At 37.6% G+C, this 20,955-nt stretch overlaps 1 protein-coding gene across 1 annotated transcript in view; it reads right to left on the reverse strand.

The window, feature by feature from the left end:
• TRHDE (thyrotropin releasing hormone degrading enzyme) overlaps positions 1 to 20,955 on the reverse strand; it is a 389,314-nt gene that overhangs the window by 358,725 nt on the left and 9,634 nt on the right. The window contains exon 2 of the mRNA XM_070409715.1: positions 17,936 to 18,209. Coding sequence (XP_070265816.1) covers positions 17,936 to 18,209 — 274 coding nt within the window. The remainder of the gene's footprint in view (positions 1 to 17,935; positions 18,210 to 20,955) is intronic.

Raw genomic sequence — 20,955 nt, forward strand, 5'->3', positions numbered from 1 at the left:
CTGGAAGGATCACTGTGACTCCAAAATGTTTTAATATTTATGTATGGTCTCCTGGATTTGGGGGCACTATAAACTGATAATGTTACCAAATTTACTAATAACATCAGGCTCCCTCTGCAGCCCCCACCCCCTTATTTCCTTTCCTCATTTAGAACTAAGAAAACAAAGTAAATATTAAATTAAAAATATACAGTAGTAAAATTCTAGTAAAATATGAAAGATAAAGGATTATTGACATTCTCATTACCAATAAGGACCAAATATGTTTTATATCTGAATCTAAAGATTCTAAAAATAGTAACTAGTAGGTTCATTGGGGCTATCACATTATTGTAATTAGATTGTCTCATGGAAAAAAATGCTTGTAGAACTAGATAAAACCTGTTCAACACTTTAGTTCTAACATCCACCAACTATGTGAACTATGTGACAAGGATCAAATTGTTAATCCCTTCAATATTCCATTTCCTCATCTAAAAAGAGGATGACAGTAGCAGCATGACATGGGTGTTTTTCACTGCTCCTGGCACACATTAAGTGTTTAATAAGTGTTCAATGCTGTTACTGTGTTTCAATAACAACAATCTATAGCAGGGAGTGCTAATTGTCTACCAATGTCCAATCCTGTGGAGAGCAGCTACAGCATTTGGACAGATTCAAGCCTTGGACTGATGAGAGGGCATGGTCCTATTGTGGCAAAGCCACATACAAGTCCCAGCTTGGAAGGCAAAGCCCTCCCAGCACAATTATAGCCAAAGGCATGGTTGTAAGCTTGACCTTATAGTCCGACCCTGTAGTCCTAGATAGCTGAGGGATGTGGGCTGCAGGAGGTGCAGCAAGTGCTGCCAAAACATAGCTTGATAGAGTTCTCAGGTGCATGAAATTAAGTAGATTTGAAACTTGCAAGAACATTGGAAACATCTTGACCACTACCTTGTTTTGCTTTGTGTGATCTGACTATAAAATACTCAGCTTACAGGCAGGGTCACTGTGTCCTCATCCAGGCGCAGTGATCCACCTGGCCCCAACTATATTCTCTTGTCTGTTTTCTTTAATCCTTCACCGCCCCTCCTCAGGTTCACCACTGGCCGTGCTGGGCGCAGTTCATAATCCCCTTGTTCTTTAGTGTTAGAGACCTTCATTTTTTAACTAAAATTGGCCTTATGCAATAAAGACTACATTTGTCAACATACTTTGCACCTTGATATAACATGTGAGAAAGTTACAGCCAATGGGAATTTCTTTTAAAAATGCTTCACATGAGACTTCCTGGATATGCCCTTAAAAAGAGGGAGGAGAGTCACAGAAGATCATGGTAGGTACAGAAACATGGGAAGGAAAGTTGTAGTCCATGCTTCTCATTCAGAAGTGTACATCGGAGCATTTTAATGTATTCTCAAAGCACAGGCCCCATGGCTGAAGGTTCAGATTCAGCAAGTCTGGAATAGGGCCCATAAATGTGAATCTGAAACACAGCCCTCAGAGTATTCTGATATGCACATGCAGTTTAAAAGCAGTTGCTATAAGACCACCAAGTCTCATACATGCAGAATAAATATGAACAGTAAAAACATCAAACAGTACATTGGAAACTCTGCAAACTGAAAAGCACTCAGACTATCCTTAAAATAGCCACAAATAATGCCTGATCATATAACGTAGTATAAAAACTTCCTTCTCATTTGTTCTCTCTACACAATTACTTCTTGCCTTTACTTATGAAAACCTTTGTCTCTCAGTTCTTCAATTTTCCATCCAGAACCACAAAGTATCTAATGATGTAATCTACCTTTATTCTAATTGAATTTGTATGCACGTTTATATGCAGAAATAAGTAAATATCAGTGAGTTAAATGAGTCTTGGTCACCTCTTAAATACATGCTCCGGGGTGGCCGCACACATCCAAATGGAGTCACCTCCATATCTTTCATCTTTTCATCAGCCACCAAGTCATCCTTGTAGATCAGAGGCTCTCAATCAGGGGTGAATTTATAAGGGCACATTTGCAATGTCAGGAGACATTTCCAGTCAGTATAACTGAGGTGCTACTGGCATCCAGAAGGTAGAGTCCAGAGAAGGTGTGAAATATCCTGCAATGCACAGGACAGACCCCCAGAACAATAAGTTACCTAACCAAAAATCAACAGTGTCAAGGTTGAGAAAATGTTCTGAAAGGTGTGGAAGAGGCCCTTCCCTTACAGATCTGCCCCAAATACACAGTCTCTGAGAAGCATCTCAGAGCTAGCTAGGAAAAAAAACAAACTTCGCAAGAAAAGAGACCATGCTTGTGCACACCCCTGTGTGTGCTCTGTAGACATTCAACCTTAACAGCTGTAAGATAATAGAGAGGAGGACGGGCTCTGTGTCAGACCACGTGAGCTTGAGTCCCAGCTGACATTTAATACTGTGTTATGAGGAGCACGTTATGACATCAGTCTAAACCTGTTTCCTCATGTGTTAGAATAAAAAAATTATTGTGATAGGAAACTTCCTAATATATCCTTATAAAGATTAAATAAGATAATTTGTGTAAAGCTCTTAGAATAACACCTGACACATAATAAATTATTAATAATATAAGGCTATTTTAAAATAAAATATTAAAATAATTTGATGAATGATTTTTTGATGCTCCAATAGATGTTTTTTCATCTTTTAATTTTTATGTCCTGTTTCTTCACCCCATCTTTAATCATAGCCTGGTAACGAATAGGATACTAACGTTTTTTATTAAATGTATTAGGGTCACATTGATGAATATGATCACATTGGTTTCAGGGGTGGGTTTCCATGTTACAAGATTTGTACACTGCAGTGTGTGCCCACCATCCAAAGTCAAATTTTCCCTAGTTATGTGGGGACATAGATGACAGACACAGACAACTTTGTGTTACTGGTGTAACCTCCATGTCTTCAAATACCTTTCTCTCCCTGGTTTTTCTCTGGAAACAATTCTCCTATAAACTTGGAGAAAGATTCCATATTCCCACATATGACAGATCCATAAAGAAACATGCCTTACACCCACCTCACTTTTCGCTAATAATGAGGAGATAAATCACTTGCACAATGTTGGTAACCACAGAAAAAACAAACACCACAAGTTTCAGCAACACTTCACGATGGCCTTATGCTGGGGTGACAAAATGAAATAGCAGTGCTTCCCATCTTTCCCTCTAATCTATCCTGCTTTGCCTTTGCAAACTGCCTTCCACAAAGGCCAATCCTCCACCTGAACCTAGAACTTTACAGAGGAAGTGAGAGAAGACGAGAAAGGAAGCCAAGAGAAAAATGGCCAGAACTAAAGGCACTGTACTAATGTACTATCCTCTCAGTCAAACAACTTAACAAGTTGTCTTTGATTCATTTGTATTCCTTTGTCACCCAGACAAAGCACTCGTTAAGACCTATTGATTTTTCCTTCAAATGCCTCCTATATCATCCTTGCTTTGAATAATTACTGAGTGACTACAATTAGCAAGAAATTGTGCAAGATATCAGGGAGTAATAATATAGTTGAAGACACACTGGGGAGCTCACAGAAATTTTATATATCATACATATACATTATATATGTACTATGTATATATGTATAATGTATAAGTTATACATTATATGTGTGTCTGATATAATACCAGTAATGTATTATATGAGTGTGTTTTTCAGTGGGAACAATTCATGTCCTCACTGCTCTTGCAATCTAAAAGTAAGAAAAGATGTACAGAAAATAGCAATTAGAACTTATTAAGACAATGACCCAAAGAGAACTTATTAAAACAATGGTCCAAGGAGAATTATAAAAAGAGAAAAAATCTGGCTGGGGCAAGGCTTCATAGAGAACATGAAAACTGCTTAGAACAGTTATGTTCCTGTGCTAGGATAAAGTATACTAATATACTTTAGAATCTTAATTCAGTAATTGACCACAGCATTTCATGGAGTTACATGTAAAATTATTTCATTGTCATGTGAATAAGACATGTAGACATTTAGTGAGTGTATCTGTCTTTACCAGGTCTAAACCTACATTATCCAGGCTTGATTATGACCTTGTGGGCTTTCATATTCTAGGTTTTCTCCCCTCCAAATTGTCTAGCACTCTTTTCAAGGTTAATATTTCTAAAGCCTCACTTTTATCATGCCATTCCCTTATCCTTTGGGGATCCTTATTTCTTTCCATTTCCAATCTAATCTGGTCTTTTTTACCTCGCTCCACCTATTTAATTTCACTTCCTGCAACTCCATCTTGCATCTTCCTTGGGATTCAAGCTAGTTGAGTACAAGCTTTGGAGCTCAACTGCCTGGGTCTGAATACTGGCTGTGCCACTGGTGGGACACATAATCATGGGTAAGTTAGGGACTCACTCTCTCAGTGCCTCATTTTCCTCATCTTGAAAATGGGGATAACAGTTCTTGCCTCAAACCATTACTATCAAATGAAGTATTAAATGAAATGATACTTAGAACAATGCTAGTAAGTACTCAATAAATTAGATCTGTTTTTATCTGATGTTTTTGCTTACAAGGTATAATGCTCCCTTTTTTGATAATGTTATGCTGTTTGTCCTTGAAACACTACCCCTCCCCAGATTCCATCTGCCCTTGACAGGTGTGCCAATAAAGAAACCCCAGCATCTAATCATCCCTGGAGGTGAACACTCTATGCAGACAAAACCACTTGTTCTCTCTCTCTCTCCTTCTCTCTCCCAGGATTTTGAGGACTGCAGCTAAAATAATCTGATGACAATGCCTCCAAAAGATTGTTATTGGTATCTGCTGTCTAGCTCCTCAAGGCTATCCTTCCCCCCAAAATAATTTTGTTTAATTCTTCATTTCTGTGAGTTCTCCAGGATCCTACTATTGATATTCTCTATTGCTTAAGTTGTCCTGAGTTGCTCTCAGATATTTTCATCGAAATAACTGATACTAACCTTCTTACTCTGAAGTCAACTTCACATTCATCCCTTCCTTGGACACTCTCTTCACTGCACAAAGAAAGCTCTCTAATCTGCCTTCCACCTACCCAAATTCACCGATCCTTCACTATCCAGATCTTTTCAATAATTACCTATGCCCTCATTGATCTCTTTTTCTGTTCTTTGACATCTATCATAACACTGAGTTTACCTTTCCTTTACAAAATAGTGCTTATGCCATCAGTGTATGGTAGTGTGTTTATCATGTCTCAACAACTAACTCCTAAACCTCTTGGAAACAAAATCTATACCTCACATGTGGGTTTATGTATAGTGTTTAACAAGGAGCTAATCTCAGAGCAAACACTTGCTATCTATCCATTTCTATTGAAGGTTCATTAGAAAAGTTAGAATGTTTCCTCTCCCTGTCACTCCCTGTCATCTATGTAAACTTAGGAATTCTGGCTAGTCCTGTGGTCGGCAAACCACGGCTCGCCAGCCACATGTGGCTCTTTGGCCCCTTGAGTGTGGCTCTTCCACAAAATACCACGTGCGGGCGCACACCTACAGTGCGATTGAAACTTCGTGCCCCATGCACAGAGGTCGGTTTTAGGCCTGGGCGAGTCTATTTTGAAGAAGTGGCGTTAGAAGAAGTGGGGGGTGTCGGTCGGTCGGGAGACGCGGCACAGGCGTACCCTAATTAAGTTAATAACAATGTACCTACCTATATAGTTTAAGTTTAAAAAATTTGGCTCTCAAAAGAAATTTCAATCGTTGTACTGTTGATATTTGGCTCTGTTGACTAATGAGTTTGCCGAACACTGGGCTAGTCTATTCTCTCTTTGATCTTCTTAATTATGCCAGAATCCTCCAAATACCTGTTCATGATTGGACACAGTTGCTCAATATATATTTGTAAAGAAATGTGTTATATGTGTTTAAGAAATACAGCAGAAATAATTTCCAGTGCCATGTGAACAGTATATATGGATAATCATTGGTTTTAGGTATTCTCCAGTTCCTCCCCAAATTAAACCTAATCAGAAAACAACAGCATCTCACAAACCCAGTGAATTTCTTTCCTGCCATCTGGTAATAAATGGAAGTCAAGAAACATTAGTAGGTGGCAGTGGCTACGAACAGACAGTACTATTAGTACTTGTGATGTCTGCTTCCACTCTGAATATTCAATTTTATTTACCCAACTAAATACAAAGAATTTCCCAGAATAATATTTGATTCTTCAGCAAAGCATTTTTCTCTTTGTTTCCTGTAATTTCCATCTCCAGAAATATTAATATACCTCAACCAAAGGTCCTCATTAGTCTTTTTGAAATCTGCCATCAAATCCTAGAATAATCATTTGAATCTGAGTAACATCAAACCATTAAAATAGAATTTGTTCCATCATTTGTTTTACATCATGGTTACCCACAGATTTTTCTCTGGACTGATGCACATTTTGTGTCTGAGACTAGATGCAAAAGATTGGTGTGTTTTTTTCATGTCATCCACAATTGAAGCAACTCAACTTGTTTGCCATACATCCACTTACTGCTTCTCCCTTGACCCTCAGGAAAGTTGAGCTACACCAGTATGGCATCCTTTATCAAACAGGAAAACAGATCTGGTCAGGTAAATAATAGAGAAAAGGTACTGAGTCTTTTGGCAAATGTGATAAGACATTTTATATTATCCCCATGCTTCTTCAGAAAGCTCCTGATATGACTGGAAGTCCTCCTAAGCTCAAATTCTTTAAGGGATCGGTCTGCTTACAGAATAAATTCCAAAGTCCTTAACATGACACAAATCCTTTCATGATCTGGCCCCAGCCTATATATCCAAAACTTGTCTTTTATCACTTCCCTCCTCAATATCACACAAAACTCTATCTTCTTTGGATTATAAAGGTTTGGTAAAACAGTTGTTTAAAGTAAAAATCCTAGAGAACTAGAAGGAAAAAAAAGAGGGAAGAGAAAATAATAACTATAATAATAAATCTAAAGTCAGAAAGAAAGAAAACAGCAAAAAAGGGAAAAGCAAACCCTACTTGATTATCACATTATATGCTATTACTTTACTATAGATATGCCAGGACCATATCAAAGAGACAACTAGACGGTGACCTCTGCTGTTACCACCCAAAATCCCAGCAGGAAGGCTGAGGGAAACATCACAGCCAGAATCATCTCCACACCTACCAAGAGAGAAAAGAACCTGGCTTGGCACCATACAATCCATTACACACATTATCAAGTATAAACATACTATAGTCATGAATACTGACTGAACTATTCTGTGTTGTAGGTTTGTTTCTTACTTTTAGTTTTTCCCTTAGCTTCTATTAGCCTCTTTCTATATATAGACTCTTAAACCTCAGGGCAGTTGATAAACTGTGGATTATATAACAAAATCCATTATCATTCATCATGAATCCACCATCAACCCCAGGCTGGCACCAGGGGATGGAGATTTGCTGAGGCACACGGCCTTACACCAACATCCCAATGGAAACATTGGGCCTGGATAGGTCTATAAGCTCCTCCATTAACTAAATTTTGCCTACTCAGTCTTTCATCTTCCACTGTTAACATGTCCCTCCAGACAGCCATTCCACCTGCTGTGTAACTAATCTTTATTATCAACAGCTCTTATCCCTTACACAAACCCGATGCCCGCCTCTTCTCTCCACATTCTAATCCTTATTTAGATCCTCTCTCATCCACACTCAGAGCCAGAGAGAAAGATGATAACTTTCCTAGATCTCCCATCACTGCTTTAGCAGCACCATTCCTCCACTTCCATGAGAAACACTCTCCTCTTTTGAAGTTCATGACTTTCACTAATCCTCTTCCCCATCTAGGACTCCAGGTGCTGCTCACGTTTTAAGAGTCTGAAACCTGGCTTACAGCTTTCTTACCAATATTAATAAGGTGTCCCTTAAAGCGTTTTTGGAGTTTGTTCTAATATGGGCTCACAGTTACCTTATATTTGCTCAATCCATGATTCTATCTTCAATCCCCTTAGTCTACCCAACTTTGCAGTAACAGGTTTAAAATTCCTCCAACTCACCCTGGAATCTGAAACCCTCCTCTCACAGACCTTCTTTCCACCTCACTCATTTCAACACTCCAGTCCTACTTTTTATTCTCGTGGTGACTTCTATTCTTCAACCATTCCAATCCATTGTTCATGAATACCATTTACATTAAGGGTTCAGTTCACTTTCCTCTCTGCCTCTCTGGATACCATGGGTTATGATTTCAACAAAATTTGTCACTCTAGCTGTCTTACCTTCTTGACTGCTGACCATGGGTTCCTTATCAGCCTCCCAAGTTAATTCCCCTCCCACCATATCTGCTTTCTTTATTCCTTTCTCAAGATTCATAAAACTTGCATAAAGGTCTAAACAGAAAGGTCCCCAATAAGAACCCGCCATTAAACATCAGGTAGCCCTTGGCTACTGTCTGGAAACTTTTTGGTTCTCTTCTTATAGATTTGGCTCTCCTGCAATATAAAAATCACTTACAGTAGTCTCTGCACATTGTATTTTATTATTCTTTCTAGCACTCTTAAAAACAGAGTCTAAAATCACTGTATCCATTTCTTCACTACACTCTCCTTCACAGAACCTATCAGCTCTGTTCTACCACACTAATGAAATTTAAGGAGGTTCATCAATTATATTATTTTTCTTTTTAACTTCTCAAACTTCTTGACTCCAAGAAATTCCTGACCTGCCCACATTGCCTGCTGACAAGACCTGACTGGGTGATCCAAGCTTGGCTCAGGCATATCTCTCATGCAGCAGAAGTGAGGTAGGTGCTATAATCCCAAGACCATCACACACATGACAGCAGACCACCCAACTGGCTGAGGCCCAACTAGCTGACAAACCAGCTATCACCAGCTCATCAACAACACAGAGACTTTGCTTTAAAATTCCCATTTCTCGCCCTAGCTGGTTTTGCTCAGTGGATAGAGTGTTGGCCTGCAGACTGAAGGGTCCCAGGTTCTATTCTGGGCAAGGGCACATGCCCAGGTTGCAAGCTCGATGCCCAGTAGGGGGTGTGTAGGAGACAGCCAATCAATGATTCTCTCTCATCATTGATGTTTCTGTCTCTCTATCCCTCTCCTTTCCTCTCTGAAATCAATAAATATATATATTCTCCAGAGCTTGGACTCTGCTCTCAATTCAGTTCCCTGTTTGGCAGTAAAACTCAGTACTCAATGCTCATTTTTTTTTAATTCTTTATTGTTGAAAGTATTACATATGTACGTTCCCTTTTTTCCACTTTTCACCTATATCTTCCACCAGAATGCCTTCAAGTGGTAATATCTGTATTACAACACTTATTAATTTTAGTTCAATATTGGTCAAAAGTACTTCTCATTAATTTTCATGCCTTATATATTAACCTAACCAAACGTTTTGGAAACCACCGACATTGTGACTTCTCTGAAGAGAATTCACTAATTTGGATGTTCAATGGACTTTCACTGAGTACCTACCATTTTCTACATACAATAGAAGCTGCTAATCTTACAAAGATGAGTAAGACACTTTGCCTGCATTCAAAGTGTGCACAGTCTAGATGAGCAACAAGGACAGCAAGAAAGGACTATAAACAGCGAGATAATGAGTATGAAGGATGAGTGCACACAGTATTCTGAGAGTAGAGCGGAGGAGGATGACTAACTCTTCTTGGCATAGTCAGGAACCCTCTACTTATATTCCTAATAGCTTAGTAATCCAACTCTTTTGTTACGATTTTTTTCTCAATGGGCCATTGTTATATTTGTACCGCAATTTAACCAGAATGTCTAGTGACAAAAGGACTCCTACTATTAACATGGGTATTTATAAACTAGAATATATGCTCAGAGTACATTAACCCACAGTTCTCTACTTCTCTTATTAAAGTGAGACCTAAATTTCATTTTCAGTCAGATACATGCTTTAACATACATGCATGTTTTAAATGTATATACATAGTATCATCACTAGAACCCTGAGCATCAGAAATATTCATCACATGTATGTGTGTGTGTACACTCCTGGGTGTATATGTATACACCACCATGGTAAATTTACTGTATTCTTCCCATGGTAGTCAGCTAAAAATACATCTGGGGCACTGAGAGTAGGTTTTTGCCCAGCATTCCTTCTCTAGAAACTCCTTGTTTTGCTACACACTCCCATCTATGAGCTAAAGCAGAAGATGCCATGTTCCTATTATGTGACTCCACATGTGTACTCTCTAGCCACAGTGACCAAAGATGATCATGTGATTCAAACAAGGGCAACCAAGATGCTCCTTATATGTTTGGGAATTTATAAACGTTTGTTTCCCTCTTGGTGGCTTCACTGCAATATGGAAAACTTGGAAACTTTTGGCAGCAATCTTCCACCAGGTGAACCAACAACAGAGGAAGCCTGTCCATGGTGAGGGAGGAAAGCAAAGCAGAAGCACTGACAAGAACCTGAAATAGGATTCCCAAATTTCTCACAGTGCTCTAAGCCCCACGTCCATCTCTGACCTGAGATTCTTTGAGATATCCCAATATCTTTATAATCAGTTTCCCTTTTTGCATGAGCTCAAATTGAGATTTTGTAACTTGCTAATATAAAGAATGCTGACTAACAAGTTCTATATAATCAGTTACAACCGTGTAAGTTAATCCATGAGACTGGCCAAGGCAAATGAAAACCCTCCTTGCTTGTGAGAGCCAATTCAGAATACACAGTAAATATGAAGGATGGAAACTACGGAGCTGTTATTAACTTAACCCTTAAAGTCATTCTTGACTCTTTTGCTCTTTTGCTTCCCTACATTTACTTTTTCCTATCTTTTGTCTCTCACCAAGTACTACCAATTCTTCCTTTAAAATGCCTTTCATATCTATACTGTGCCACTCATTTAAATTATAACCACTCTAGTTCAGAGTTTCCTAGTTAAATAGACCCTCTGCTTATAGTCTCCTCATGTCTATACATTGTGAATGCTTTTCTCAGGCAGATTATGAAAATTACATGTTCATGTCTCCAGCTTTTAAACTTCAATGGCTTTTATTGTTAACTGAAGAAAATTTTAAAGTTTAGCCTGGCATCAAGCTCTTTAACAATCTTGCTTCCATCTACCTCTCAAAGTTAAATATCACTACTCCCTCCTATGACTTCTGAATCTCATTAAATTAATTGTCATCATTAGTCAGTACAATGTCAGGCACTATGTTCAGGATTTTATAAACATAATTTCCTATAATACTTATAACAACTGTGGTGCTTTTCAAATGAGTTTTCAAATTCTTTGACACTACTCCCATTAAAAATGGGTCTATGTCCCCTCTGCTAGAATCTGGGCCAACCTAAGTTTACAACTAACAGAATGACCCCAAAGTGACAAAGTGACACTGTTTAACTTCTTAGGCTAGGTCAGGAAGGGTAATATAGTATCTGCCTTGCTAAGAGAGAGAGAGAGAGAGAGAGAGAGAGAGAAATGATAGTGATTAATACAATCTATGTAACCTTTTATAATGGAACTAGAAGCCCGGTGCACAAAATTCTGGCACTGGGGTAGGGGGGTCCTTCAACCCCGCCTGAACCCTCTTGCAGTCCGGGACCCTTCCCTCCTTACTACCCACCTGCTCATTGCTCCTAACCGCTCGGCTTGCTGCTCCTTAGCACTGCTGTGGAGGTGGGAGAGGCTCCCACCACCGCCGCTGTGCTCGCCAGCCGTGACCCTGACTTCTGGCTGAGTGGCTCTCCCCCTGTGGGAGCTCACTGACTACCAGGGGGCAGCACCTGCGTTGAGCATCTGCCCTCTGGTGGTCAGTGCGCATCATAGAGACCAGTCATTCTGGTCATTCCGCTGTAACCGTCAATTAGGCTTTTATTATATAGATGAACTGGCAGTGTAAATCTCTTTAGAGGCCAGTAACAAGTCTGACAACATTAGGCTACCATGCTGCAAGGAAGCTCATGCCACATGGAAAGTCCACTCATAGATGCTCCAAATGAGAGCTCTAACTAAGGGCTCAGATAACAGTCAACACCAAGTAGACACTTAGTAAAGAAGCCCCAGATAATTTTGGCTCCCAGCTGTCAAATCATGCCCACATATCGAGTCTCTACTGCTGTGACATTGTAGAAAGAGATGGGTCATTCCCTGCTCTTCACTGTTTGTACTTCTGACCCACAGAATCCATAAGCATTAAAATTGTTACTTTTTATTGCTAAGTTTTAGAGTGATTTCTCATTCAGCAATACCAATTAGAGCCTATTTTAGTACCTGGAAGTGGGGGACTGACATAAGCCTCAAACATGTGGCATCATTGGATTTGGGGCAAAAGCTTAAGGAAGCTGTGGGTTAGGGCTTGAAGAATACTAAGGTGACTAGTACTAGAAGCTAAACGAACGGGGAATTTTTGATATACTGGAAGAAAGTTTGGCAACAGTATTCCCTGTAGTATCACGGAAAATGAGAACTATAACTACTGAACTATATTTTCTAAATAAGGATATTTCCAGGCATAACACTGAAAGTACCACCTGGCTTCTTCTCATTGGCCATAAAAATTGCAAAAAAAGGAGAGACGAGCTTAAGAATTAACTGTTCAGTTTCTAAGCAAAATTTAGAAAAAAATTAGGACTTGCTGAGTTTGAAATTTAAACTCTGTCTTCAACCCCGCCTCTCCAGATAGCAAAAGATTTTCAAAGTAAGAAACAGCCCCAGGGGAAAAAATACACATCAGGAAAACATGGTCTAAAGATGCAACTAAGAATGTGACTTCAGAAATGAAGACTTCAGACACTCTTAAAGTGATGCCTCACAGGCCTTTTGAAAAAGACAAAAGTTTTTCTTAGGGTCTTAAACGTGTGCCGCAAAACCCTTCCTGTTAAACAATAAAAAAGCTATGAATGCTAAGGGCAAAGGCCTCAAGGCTCATCTTAAAGAGACCTATGGGTATAGTTTTGTCTAATGTAATGGATATAACTTGATGTATAAAAAGCCAACATTTTTATATAATTGTAAATTATATAAAATTATATACATGCTTGGACTTAAAGCAACAGAGCCAATACAAAAGAAAAATAAAGCCTTTGGATCCTGAACTTTTTCCTTGTAGGAAGTAAGCTCAGAAAGCTTTTCGATTGTAAATACAAACTTCTTTTTAACTGGAAGAGAAAAGGTGCCTTAAAAGACAAAACTTAAGAGCCCAAAGGGTGGGGCCACACTCCAGAAAGAACAGCAATGAGCCATAATTAAGGAATTGTCAATATGTGCAACATGTGCCCAGTTGGATTTCAAAATTGCTACAGGCCAGGAACTGCTATGTCTTCTCATTGTTCTCTACTCTTTAATGAAAAGGTCTATTGCAATAGTCATATTCTCATCTTACCATTGTCTCTTGGGGATGAGGAGTGGAGATAGATCATTTACCTAATTAGTTAATAGGTCCTCAGGAAGAGAGAAACCATGCCCAAGAAGCCAAACCCAAGTAGTCTCATCTGCACCCAGACCTAAACTAGATGGTGAGATTCTGCACCTCAAACTTGAGTCTGATGCTATAATGAACCAAACTTATTGGCGAGTGCATTTTATATGTGGAATGAATGTAAATAATTTGTGACCAGAGAGCAGACTGTATTGATTTTCAAACAAGTACACAAATTCTTTGACACTCCCCATCAAAGAGATGCTCTCTTCAATCAAATCAGAATCATCCTTAGTGACTTCCGTGTACCCATTAAAAAGCAGTAAAAGTGATGCTGTGTGGCTTCTGAAGATAAGTCAAAAAGGGTCATATAGCTTCTATCTAGTTCTTTTGAGACATTCACCTTTGGAGCTACTTCACCATGTAAGAAGTCCAACCACTCTGAGGCCACCATGCTTTGAGCAAGCCCAGGATATGTGTGAAGGCCACATACAAATGCTCTGACCAGCAGCCTGAGCTGCCATCGCAGCAGACTGGCAGAACAACCAGACACAATGAAGATGGTCCAGGGGATTCTGGTCTCCTGCTGTCAAGTCACCCCTACTCATCAAGTCTCCCCAGCTGAGGCCCCTGACATCAATGAGAAGAGACAGTGTCCCACTGTGCCCTTCCAAATTCCTGACCCACTGAAACGTTTAGCATCTTAAAAGGTTGTTTTATGCCACAAATTCTGGAGTTCATTATGCCATAATAGTAACTGGAACAATATTATAAAAGAAGCATTCATACTTCCAGTTTTCAAACAAGAAAACCAGGATATAGAGAGGTTAAGTAATTAACCAAGGTCATAGAAAAGCAAAGCAAAAATTCGAAAGCAAACCTATCGCATTCTAAAATCAATCCATGTTTATATCCATAAAGCTACACTATCTCCCAAAGATACACCTATCTCTTTGTCTTTTCTTATTAATACTTCCCCTGCTGAGGATTATATGCCCACATTCATCTTCTCTAAGACCAAATCATCATTCAGAGCCATGCTCAACCCTATCTCCTCCAGGACGCACATACCTAGACCTAACCCTTAACAAGTTCTCCATCTTCAAAACTGCCTTTAACTTATTTTCTATAGCTTTAATTTGACAATTATTGAATGCTAGTAACACTTATTCACAATTGGTAAATTCATTGCTTTTCCAATGCACGTTCTTTGTCTACCCTTTTGAATTATGTCCTTAAACAAAGGTTAGAAATCCAAATGAAAGCAGGTAATATACAATAGTGAAGTGGACTAGATGCCAAAGAACAAAAATGTTCTTGATTAAGTTACACTGGAAAGCAAATGCCCCATGTAAATAGGTCAGGCACACTCACCTTCCGCATGCATATATCACCACCTGACATATGATACATTTATTTGTTTATTGTCACTGTCTCCTCATTAGGATGAAAGTTTCTTGAGAGTAGAAACCCTGTCTCCTGTGTTCACTGCTATATCAGCAGAGCCCAGATCAATACCTGATACTGAGTCAATAAATATCTTTTGAATAAATAAATGAATGAACAAATATTGCCACACAGTAATGTGGGCCTAATGATCTTCCCATTTTTTCAAGAGAAGCCGTAGCCAAAACCGGTTTGGCTCAGTGGATAGAGCGTCGGCCTGCGGACTGAAAGGTCCCAGGTTCGATTCCGGTCAAGGGCATGTACCTGGGTTGCAGGCACATCCCCAGTGGGAGATGTGCAGGAGGCAGCTGATCGATGTCTCTCTCATCGATGTTTCTAACTCTCTATCTCTCTCCCTTCCTCTCTGTAAAAAATCAATAAAATATATTAAAAAAAAAAAAAAAGAGAAGCTGTAAATAAATAATTTTATGTGCAATCTCCCAATTTCTAAATGTTGTCAATTAATGATAAAAATGTTAATCCATGTTAGGGATGGGTAAACAAAATACATCTGCAGGCTTAGATTCAATCTGAAAGCTGCATTTGCAATCTCTGTACTAGAGGGATCTTAGACTGTTTTTTATCTTTCTAATTACTCGGGATTGTGCCTTGAAGAGTATAGATAACTTGATAAGCAAATAATGATGATGCTTCAAATATGCACACTTGAGGCACTGCTACAATTAGCTATGTATTAAGATGCCACTCAAGTTGCTCTCTCATATCCTGAAGGAAACTGCCTCAGCTTCTGATCCAAAATGACCTCCTGGACTTCACATAACCTTCCCACTTCCAAGATTTTAGAACTAAACTTCTACTTCTTCTAGCTGCTAAGAGTTGAGTAATGTCATTCCCATGGGCTCCCAGTAATAACGAGGAAAAGCAGTGGAAAGAAAATAGATTGGATTTCCAAAGGGTGACAGAAAAAGAGATCCAGGCTTTAAAACATATTTCCACAGTTGATAAATAAGGGCTCCCAATGGCAATTTTGTTTTCCTTTCTACACTTCTTAGTGTGTGTAGATTATACAATCCAAAATTTTCTTTCATTTGACCTTTCAATGTTCTCTAGTAGCATGTTTTATCTTTCCTTCATAAAAATGATTAAGGAGGACTTTTAAAATGTTTACCAGTTACTTAGATTCTTAACTCTAATACAGAGTCACGTCTAAATAATTAGAGTGTGTCTGGGTCACTTAAACATGGGTCACTTAACAGGAAGCAGAACTGTTAAGGGCTGAGAACACTTTTAAGAAAATATACTTGGGAAAAAAAATTTCCATTGTACCCTATGCTGCTAGCTGACCCAAGGCAAGTCAATCATCATCTTCCGAAGACGTAAAAGGAAATGAGATGTCTTGGTGTTCCTTTTCTGTGTTTGGTCCAATGTGTACAGCCTTGAAATATTCAGACATTACAAACCTCAGAGGAATTCAACTTATCAAATGAGTATAAGTCCCAAAGAGTAAAATGTCATCCAGCCCTCTGTAGCCAGCATTTAGGACATTATTTTAATGATTATGTAGTTGAATTTATATATAGAATCTTCAATAATGGCATGAATTTTGTATGTAGGCAGATTTTATATTTTAAAATAAGCTCCACAGTTCTTTAAATTGAAAGTAACAGTGAGAAACATTTATTTAGCCAAACCTATATTTCAAAATGTAGGTTATTATAGAGCTACGAACTTCCTACAGAATAAGAAAATAGATTTCTACTCACTTATTTTGTTATGTTCGAGCAACACTGAATCTGATGGCCACTGGATGGGGAGAATCATTACCTGAATTCGGTTATAGACACACAAGTGAAGTAGTGAAACAGAGCTCCTAGGGCACATGGCGGAAAAGGCTAAAATTGGAAATCAGACCAACAGCGGCTCTACCACTTGCTTACTCTGTAACCAACCCTGGGAAAGTACTTAATCTCTTTAAGCCTCAACTTACTCATTCGGAAAAATGGGATCATAATACCTTGCTTTAGGAGTGACATGAAAATTAAAATAAATGCATATTTATTGTGTAAGCCATTGAAATAAGGAAGAAGTTGCTAACTTAGCATGGCTGACCTGGCCTCACTAATTAAATGCAGTAGGATGGAAACAGTGCCTAGAACACTATGGTGTCACAAACAGTAGCTGTCATACAGGGTCCAGTTGAATCTTATTATAAATTTAATGCAAACAATAATTCTCCAGGCTTCCTATTACTACCCTTCCCTAAGAACATATTTTTATACATTTGGGTGTTATGGGCTACAAGAAGCTCTTCACTGTACAGAAATTCTAGCACATTGGCAGAACTTATATGTACAAAATGTTCACTGAGCATTGCTGTTAATCATTGAAAATCAGAAAAATAAAAACGCTCATCTATAGGAAGATGACAAATTTTGATGTATTCATTCAACCATTCTATTCAGATAAACCACAAAAACATAATTTTAAGCAAAAATGAAATGAAAATAAGTTGCAGAATGCTATCTATAACATAAAACCACTTATATGAAATTTTAAAGTATGATGTGTATTGTAAATGGATAGATACATACTTAATAATTACATAATAATATACATGGAAATGGCAAGATGCCAATTCAGTAGAGTGATTCTCTCTAAGGAAGAAGGCAAGACATGAGATCAGGCAGGGTGCACAGAGAGCTTCAATAGAGAGCTCTATCCAATGAGTTTTACTTCTTCAAAAATTAATTAGACTGAAGCAAAGATGGTAAAATATTTAGATCCTATAGAGCTGAGTAGTAGGTATATAGAGTGTATTATGTTATTCTCCACATTTTCTGTATATTTGAAATGTTTCACAATAAAAAGAAGCAGTTTTCCCAATCATATAAATGCTTCCCAAACAAACAACAGCTATTCCAGAGATACCCAGGAGATGAAGAGGGACAGGGATAATGGGGTTGGGAGTAAAGGAATAAGAGAGCTGGGTATAGAAGAGACATTCCTCTATGACTTTTTGAAGCTGAGAAGATACTTTTTCTCCCAAGGGTTAAGGAAAGAATTCAGCTATATAAATGTGAGGAGGATAGGAATAATTAATCCATTGTTAATCCAGAAATCAGATTACAGAGTGTACATAATCCAAAAACATCATTAAGTTTGAAATACTTACTACAACTCCACTCTTGGTGATAGTTTCTCTGTATGTGAAGTTGCAAATAGCCCAGGCTAAGTAATATGTGGACATGAGAGGGGTCTGTGAAAAGTGATCCGTAACCCATCCATCTTCCTCAAACACGGAAGTTTCCACTGGCATATTGGATAAAGATAAGTAGGTTGCTTGATGCTTGATGCTGATTTTAAAAGTTGCCTTGTAGATGGGCTCGTCAAAACAAGGAAATGCTTTTCTGGCATGTGTAGGCGAAAACTGAGTAACACCAAGGAATCTGGAAAACAGAAAATGACATTCCCAATTACATTTATGGCTTCAGTTATGATCACTTTACATGTTCCTATTGATAACATATTATTGTCAAATTCCAAGGTCCTTTCCTTTTCTGAACCAAACTTAGGTTCATGTTTAGCATAAAAACACAATACACATATTTCCCCAACAATAAAAGTTCTTTGGGGAAGTTTTTGTCTCAGTTAAAAAGTAAATTCTCAATCCAGAGAGTGCCTGTTAGACAAAACACTATACTATACAGACAAACAACTCATTGGCATCACATTGACAAACACTGGAAAATAATAATCCTCTTGTTTGGCATGCCTCCCTTTCCTCCCTGAAGCTGAACATTTAAAGTCAGTGAAACTAAAACCCAGAAGTTGTCATCACATATGTATAGAACATAGACCATCACTGGGAAACACCTGTGTCCTCAAATTTCATCATGATCTGATTTTAGTAAGAACATGGACTTTGGATCCTGACAGAAGTTGGTCTGTATTCTGGCTCTACAACATTCTTAGCCATATCATCCTGTACAATTATTAAATTTCCCTAAAGTGTAGCTGTTCATTGCTACACTTATAGATTATAAAATAAAATAATCTTGCTTAACTCGGAAAAAAAGCTTTGTAAAGCTTAAGGTGGGAAAAAAGAGAATGCAAAGCACCTATCATGGTGAATAGATGAATAGCACCCAGTAGGCAGTTAATAAACAGCAGCCAGTCAAAAAATGGCAGCCACTGATTGACAATATCTTCAACCTTTCTTAGAGCTGTAACATATGTTTACATTGAGTAATGTAGACACCATGGCTTTTTCTATTCATAATATATATTTATTATATTATGATGTTAATATAATAAATATCTGTATAATAAACCTGTCAATGTATGTATCTACATACATATATAAGTGTACATATAAAATATATTTAATGCCCTCAAGTTTTCAGATCAAGCTGCAAAACTGCTTATTAAAATGCTAACTAGAAATAACTTTTTTTCACAGTTTAGGGTTACAAATGAAAATGCTCATATTAAGGACTTTAAGAAGGACACTCTTTTAACTTAAAAAGGTCATCGTTTATGAAAACATTCATGACAAGAGTTCATTGCACTTTTTTAACAATACGAGTTGCAAAACTTGATAAAACGCAAGTCAATATCAGACTCTTTGCAAAACATTACTGAGTTCTAAAGTTATTTCTTTAAAAAGCTCTTTCCCCCTTAAGTAATTCTGCCACCTCTCCCCTCACCATCATTCAAGGTAAACATGGTTAATCTAACATGGCACACTTTCCTACTGAGCCTGAACTTGGCCTCAAAATTCTCAGCACAGCACATCAGGCAGCTACTCCCAATCAATAGGTGTTGATGTGTGTGTTGAACCTTATTGGCGATCCTTGGCTCAAACCATGAGTTGTAATTGTTGAGACCATTTTAAAATTATAAAGCTTACATTTATCATTGAAAGCCTACTTTCTGAAGCTTCGTTTTGAAGTAGGGAAAAATAATTCATTTTTAAGATTAATTGTATACTGATTTTCAGACAAAGAGTTTTGATAATTATCTTGGAAACAGTACTGGACTGCTACATACCCGTCTTGGATAAATTACTTAACTGCCTGAGCCTATTTTTTCATTAACAGAAGGAAAACAATAATGTTTTCTAGGCCTTCCTTACAAAACTATTGAGATGATAAAACGAGATAATATATGTAAAACAAGTTTTAACTATAAATCTTCAGAAAAATTTAAGGTTAAAGTTGGAAGCAATCTTAGAAACAAACTGTCCAACTCTCATGAATTTCTAAAATGGAAAAGTAGTTCCAGTAGAATTAAGTGATTTGTCCAGAGTTACACAGGCAATTAGTGTAAAACCAGGTCTAGAATTCACTTTTTCTATATGTGAGTAAAAGGTAATTATATTTCAAAAACAGTAAAATTAATCTTTAGCCATAATTTATAAACAATGTTTTAATTCAACTGTTGGTAAAAAAAGTTCTCTCCAAATTTGCCAGTCATGGTAATATTTTCCCTATTATTTTTACTGATAACAGTATTATTTTTGCTTAATATAAGTACCTTTTAGTTAAAATGTACCCATTTACAATTCTCTCATCATATATTTTTTTCTTATATAATGTTCTTGAATCTTATCTTTCAATATCATTAATTAAAATGTCCACCAAGCTTGATATTTCTCTACTGAGGCTACTTGAAAGATATCTATGAGATTTTATATATGAAAAAAAGTGTTCTCTTTTCATTTTAAAGTACCTGAGAACTCCAATTCCAGTCATTGCACAATTAGAAATTGTCTGCTCTTCATTATTAGGTACATGGTAGAATTTTTTTAAAGATATAACCACTTTTCCCTTAAGGTCTTTGTGATCTAATTGAAAAGAATATCTATATTTATATATTCTAATACTAATAATACTATGGGGAAGGATCTACAAGAGTTCAACAGAGTGGTTGCAATTAGAGTGTATTAGTCATTATATAAAAGTCAAAGGTGTCTTTGGCACTAAGTAATTAATGGGTAGGAATTTATTAGATATAGAAATTCTAAATACTTTTGGGCTAATGGGAAATTAATAAACCAAATATTTATGCAAAAAATCACATCTTGTAGTCTCTTTTTGCCTTACATAGTAAGTAAATATGTTAGTAAAGCTAGCAATGTAAATAACTGATTCTCAGGGTTGAAAGGAACTGAAGAAATCATTTAGTGATTTT

This window comes from Myotis yumanensis, unplaced genomic scaffold (assembly GCF_028538775.1).
Source record: "Myotis yumanensis isolate MYYU_CA2020_CCGP unplaced genomic scaffold, mMyoYum1.0.hap1 SCAF_3, whole genome shotgun sequence".
Lineage (NCBI taxonomy): Eukaryota > Metazoa > Chordata > Mammalia > Chiroptera > Vespertilionidae > Myotis > Myotis yumanensis.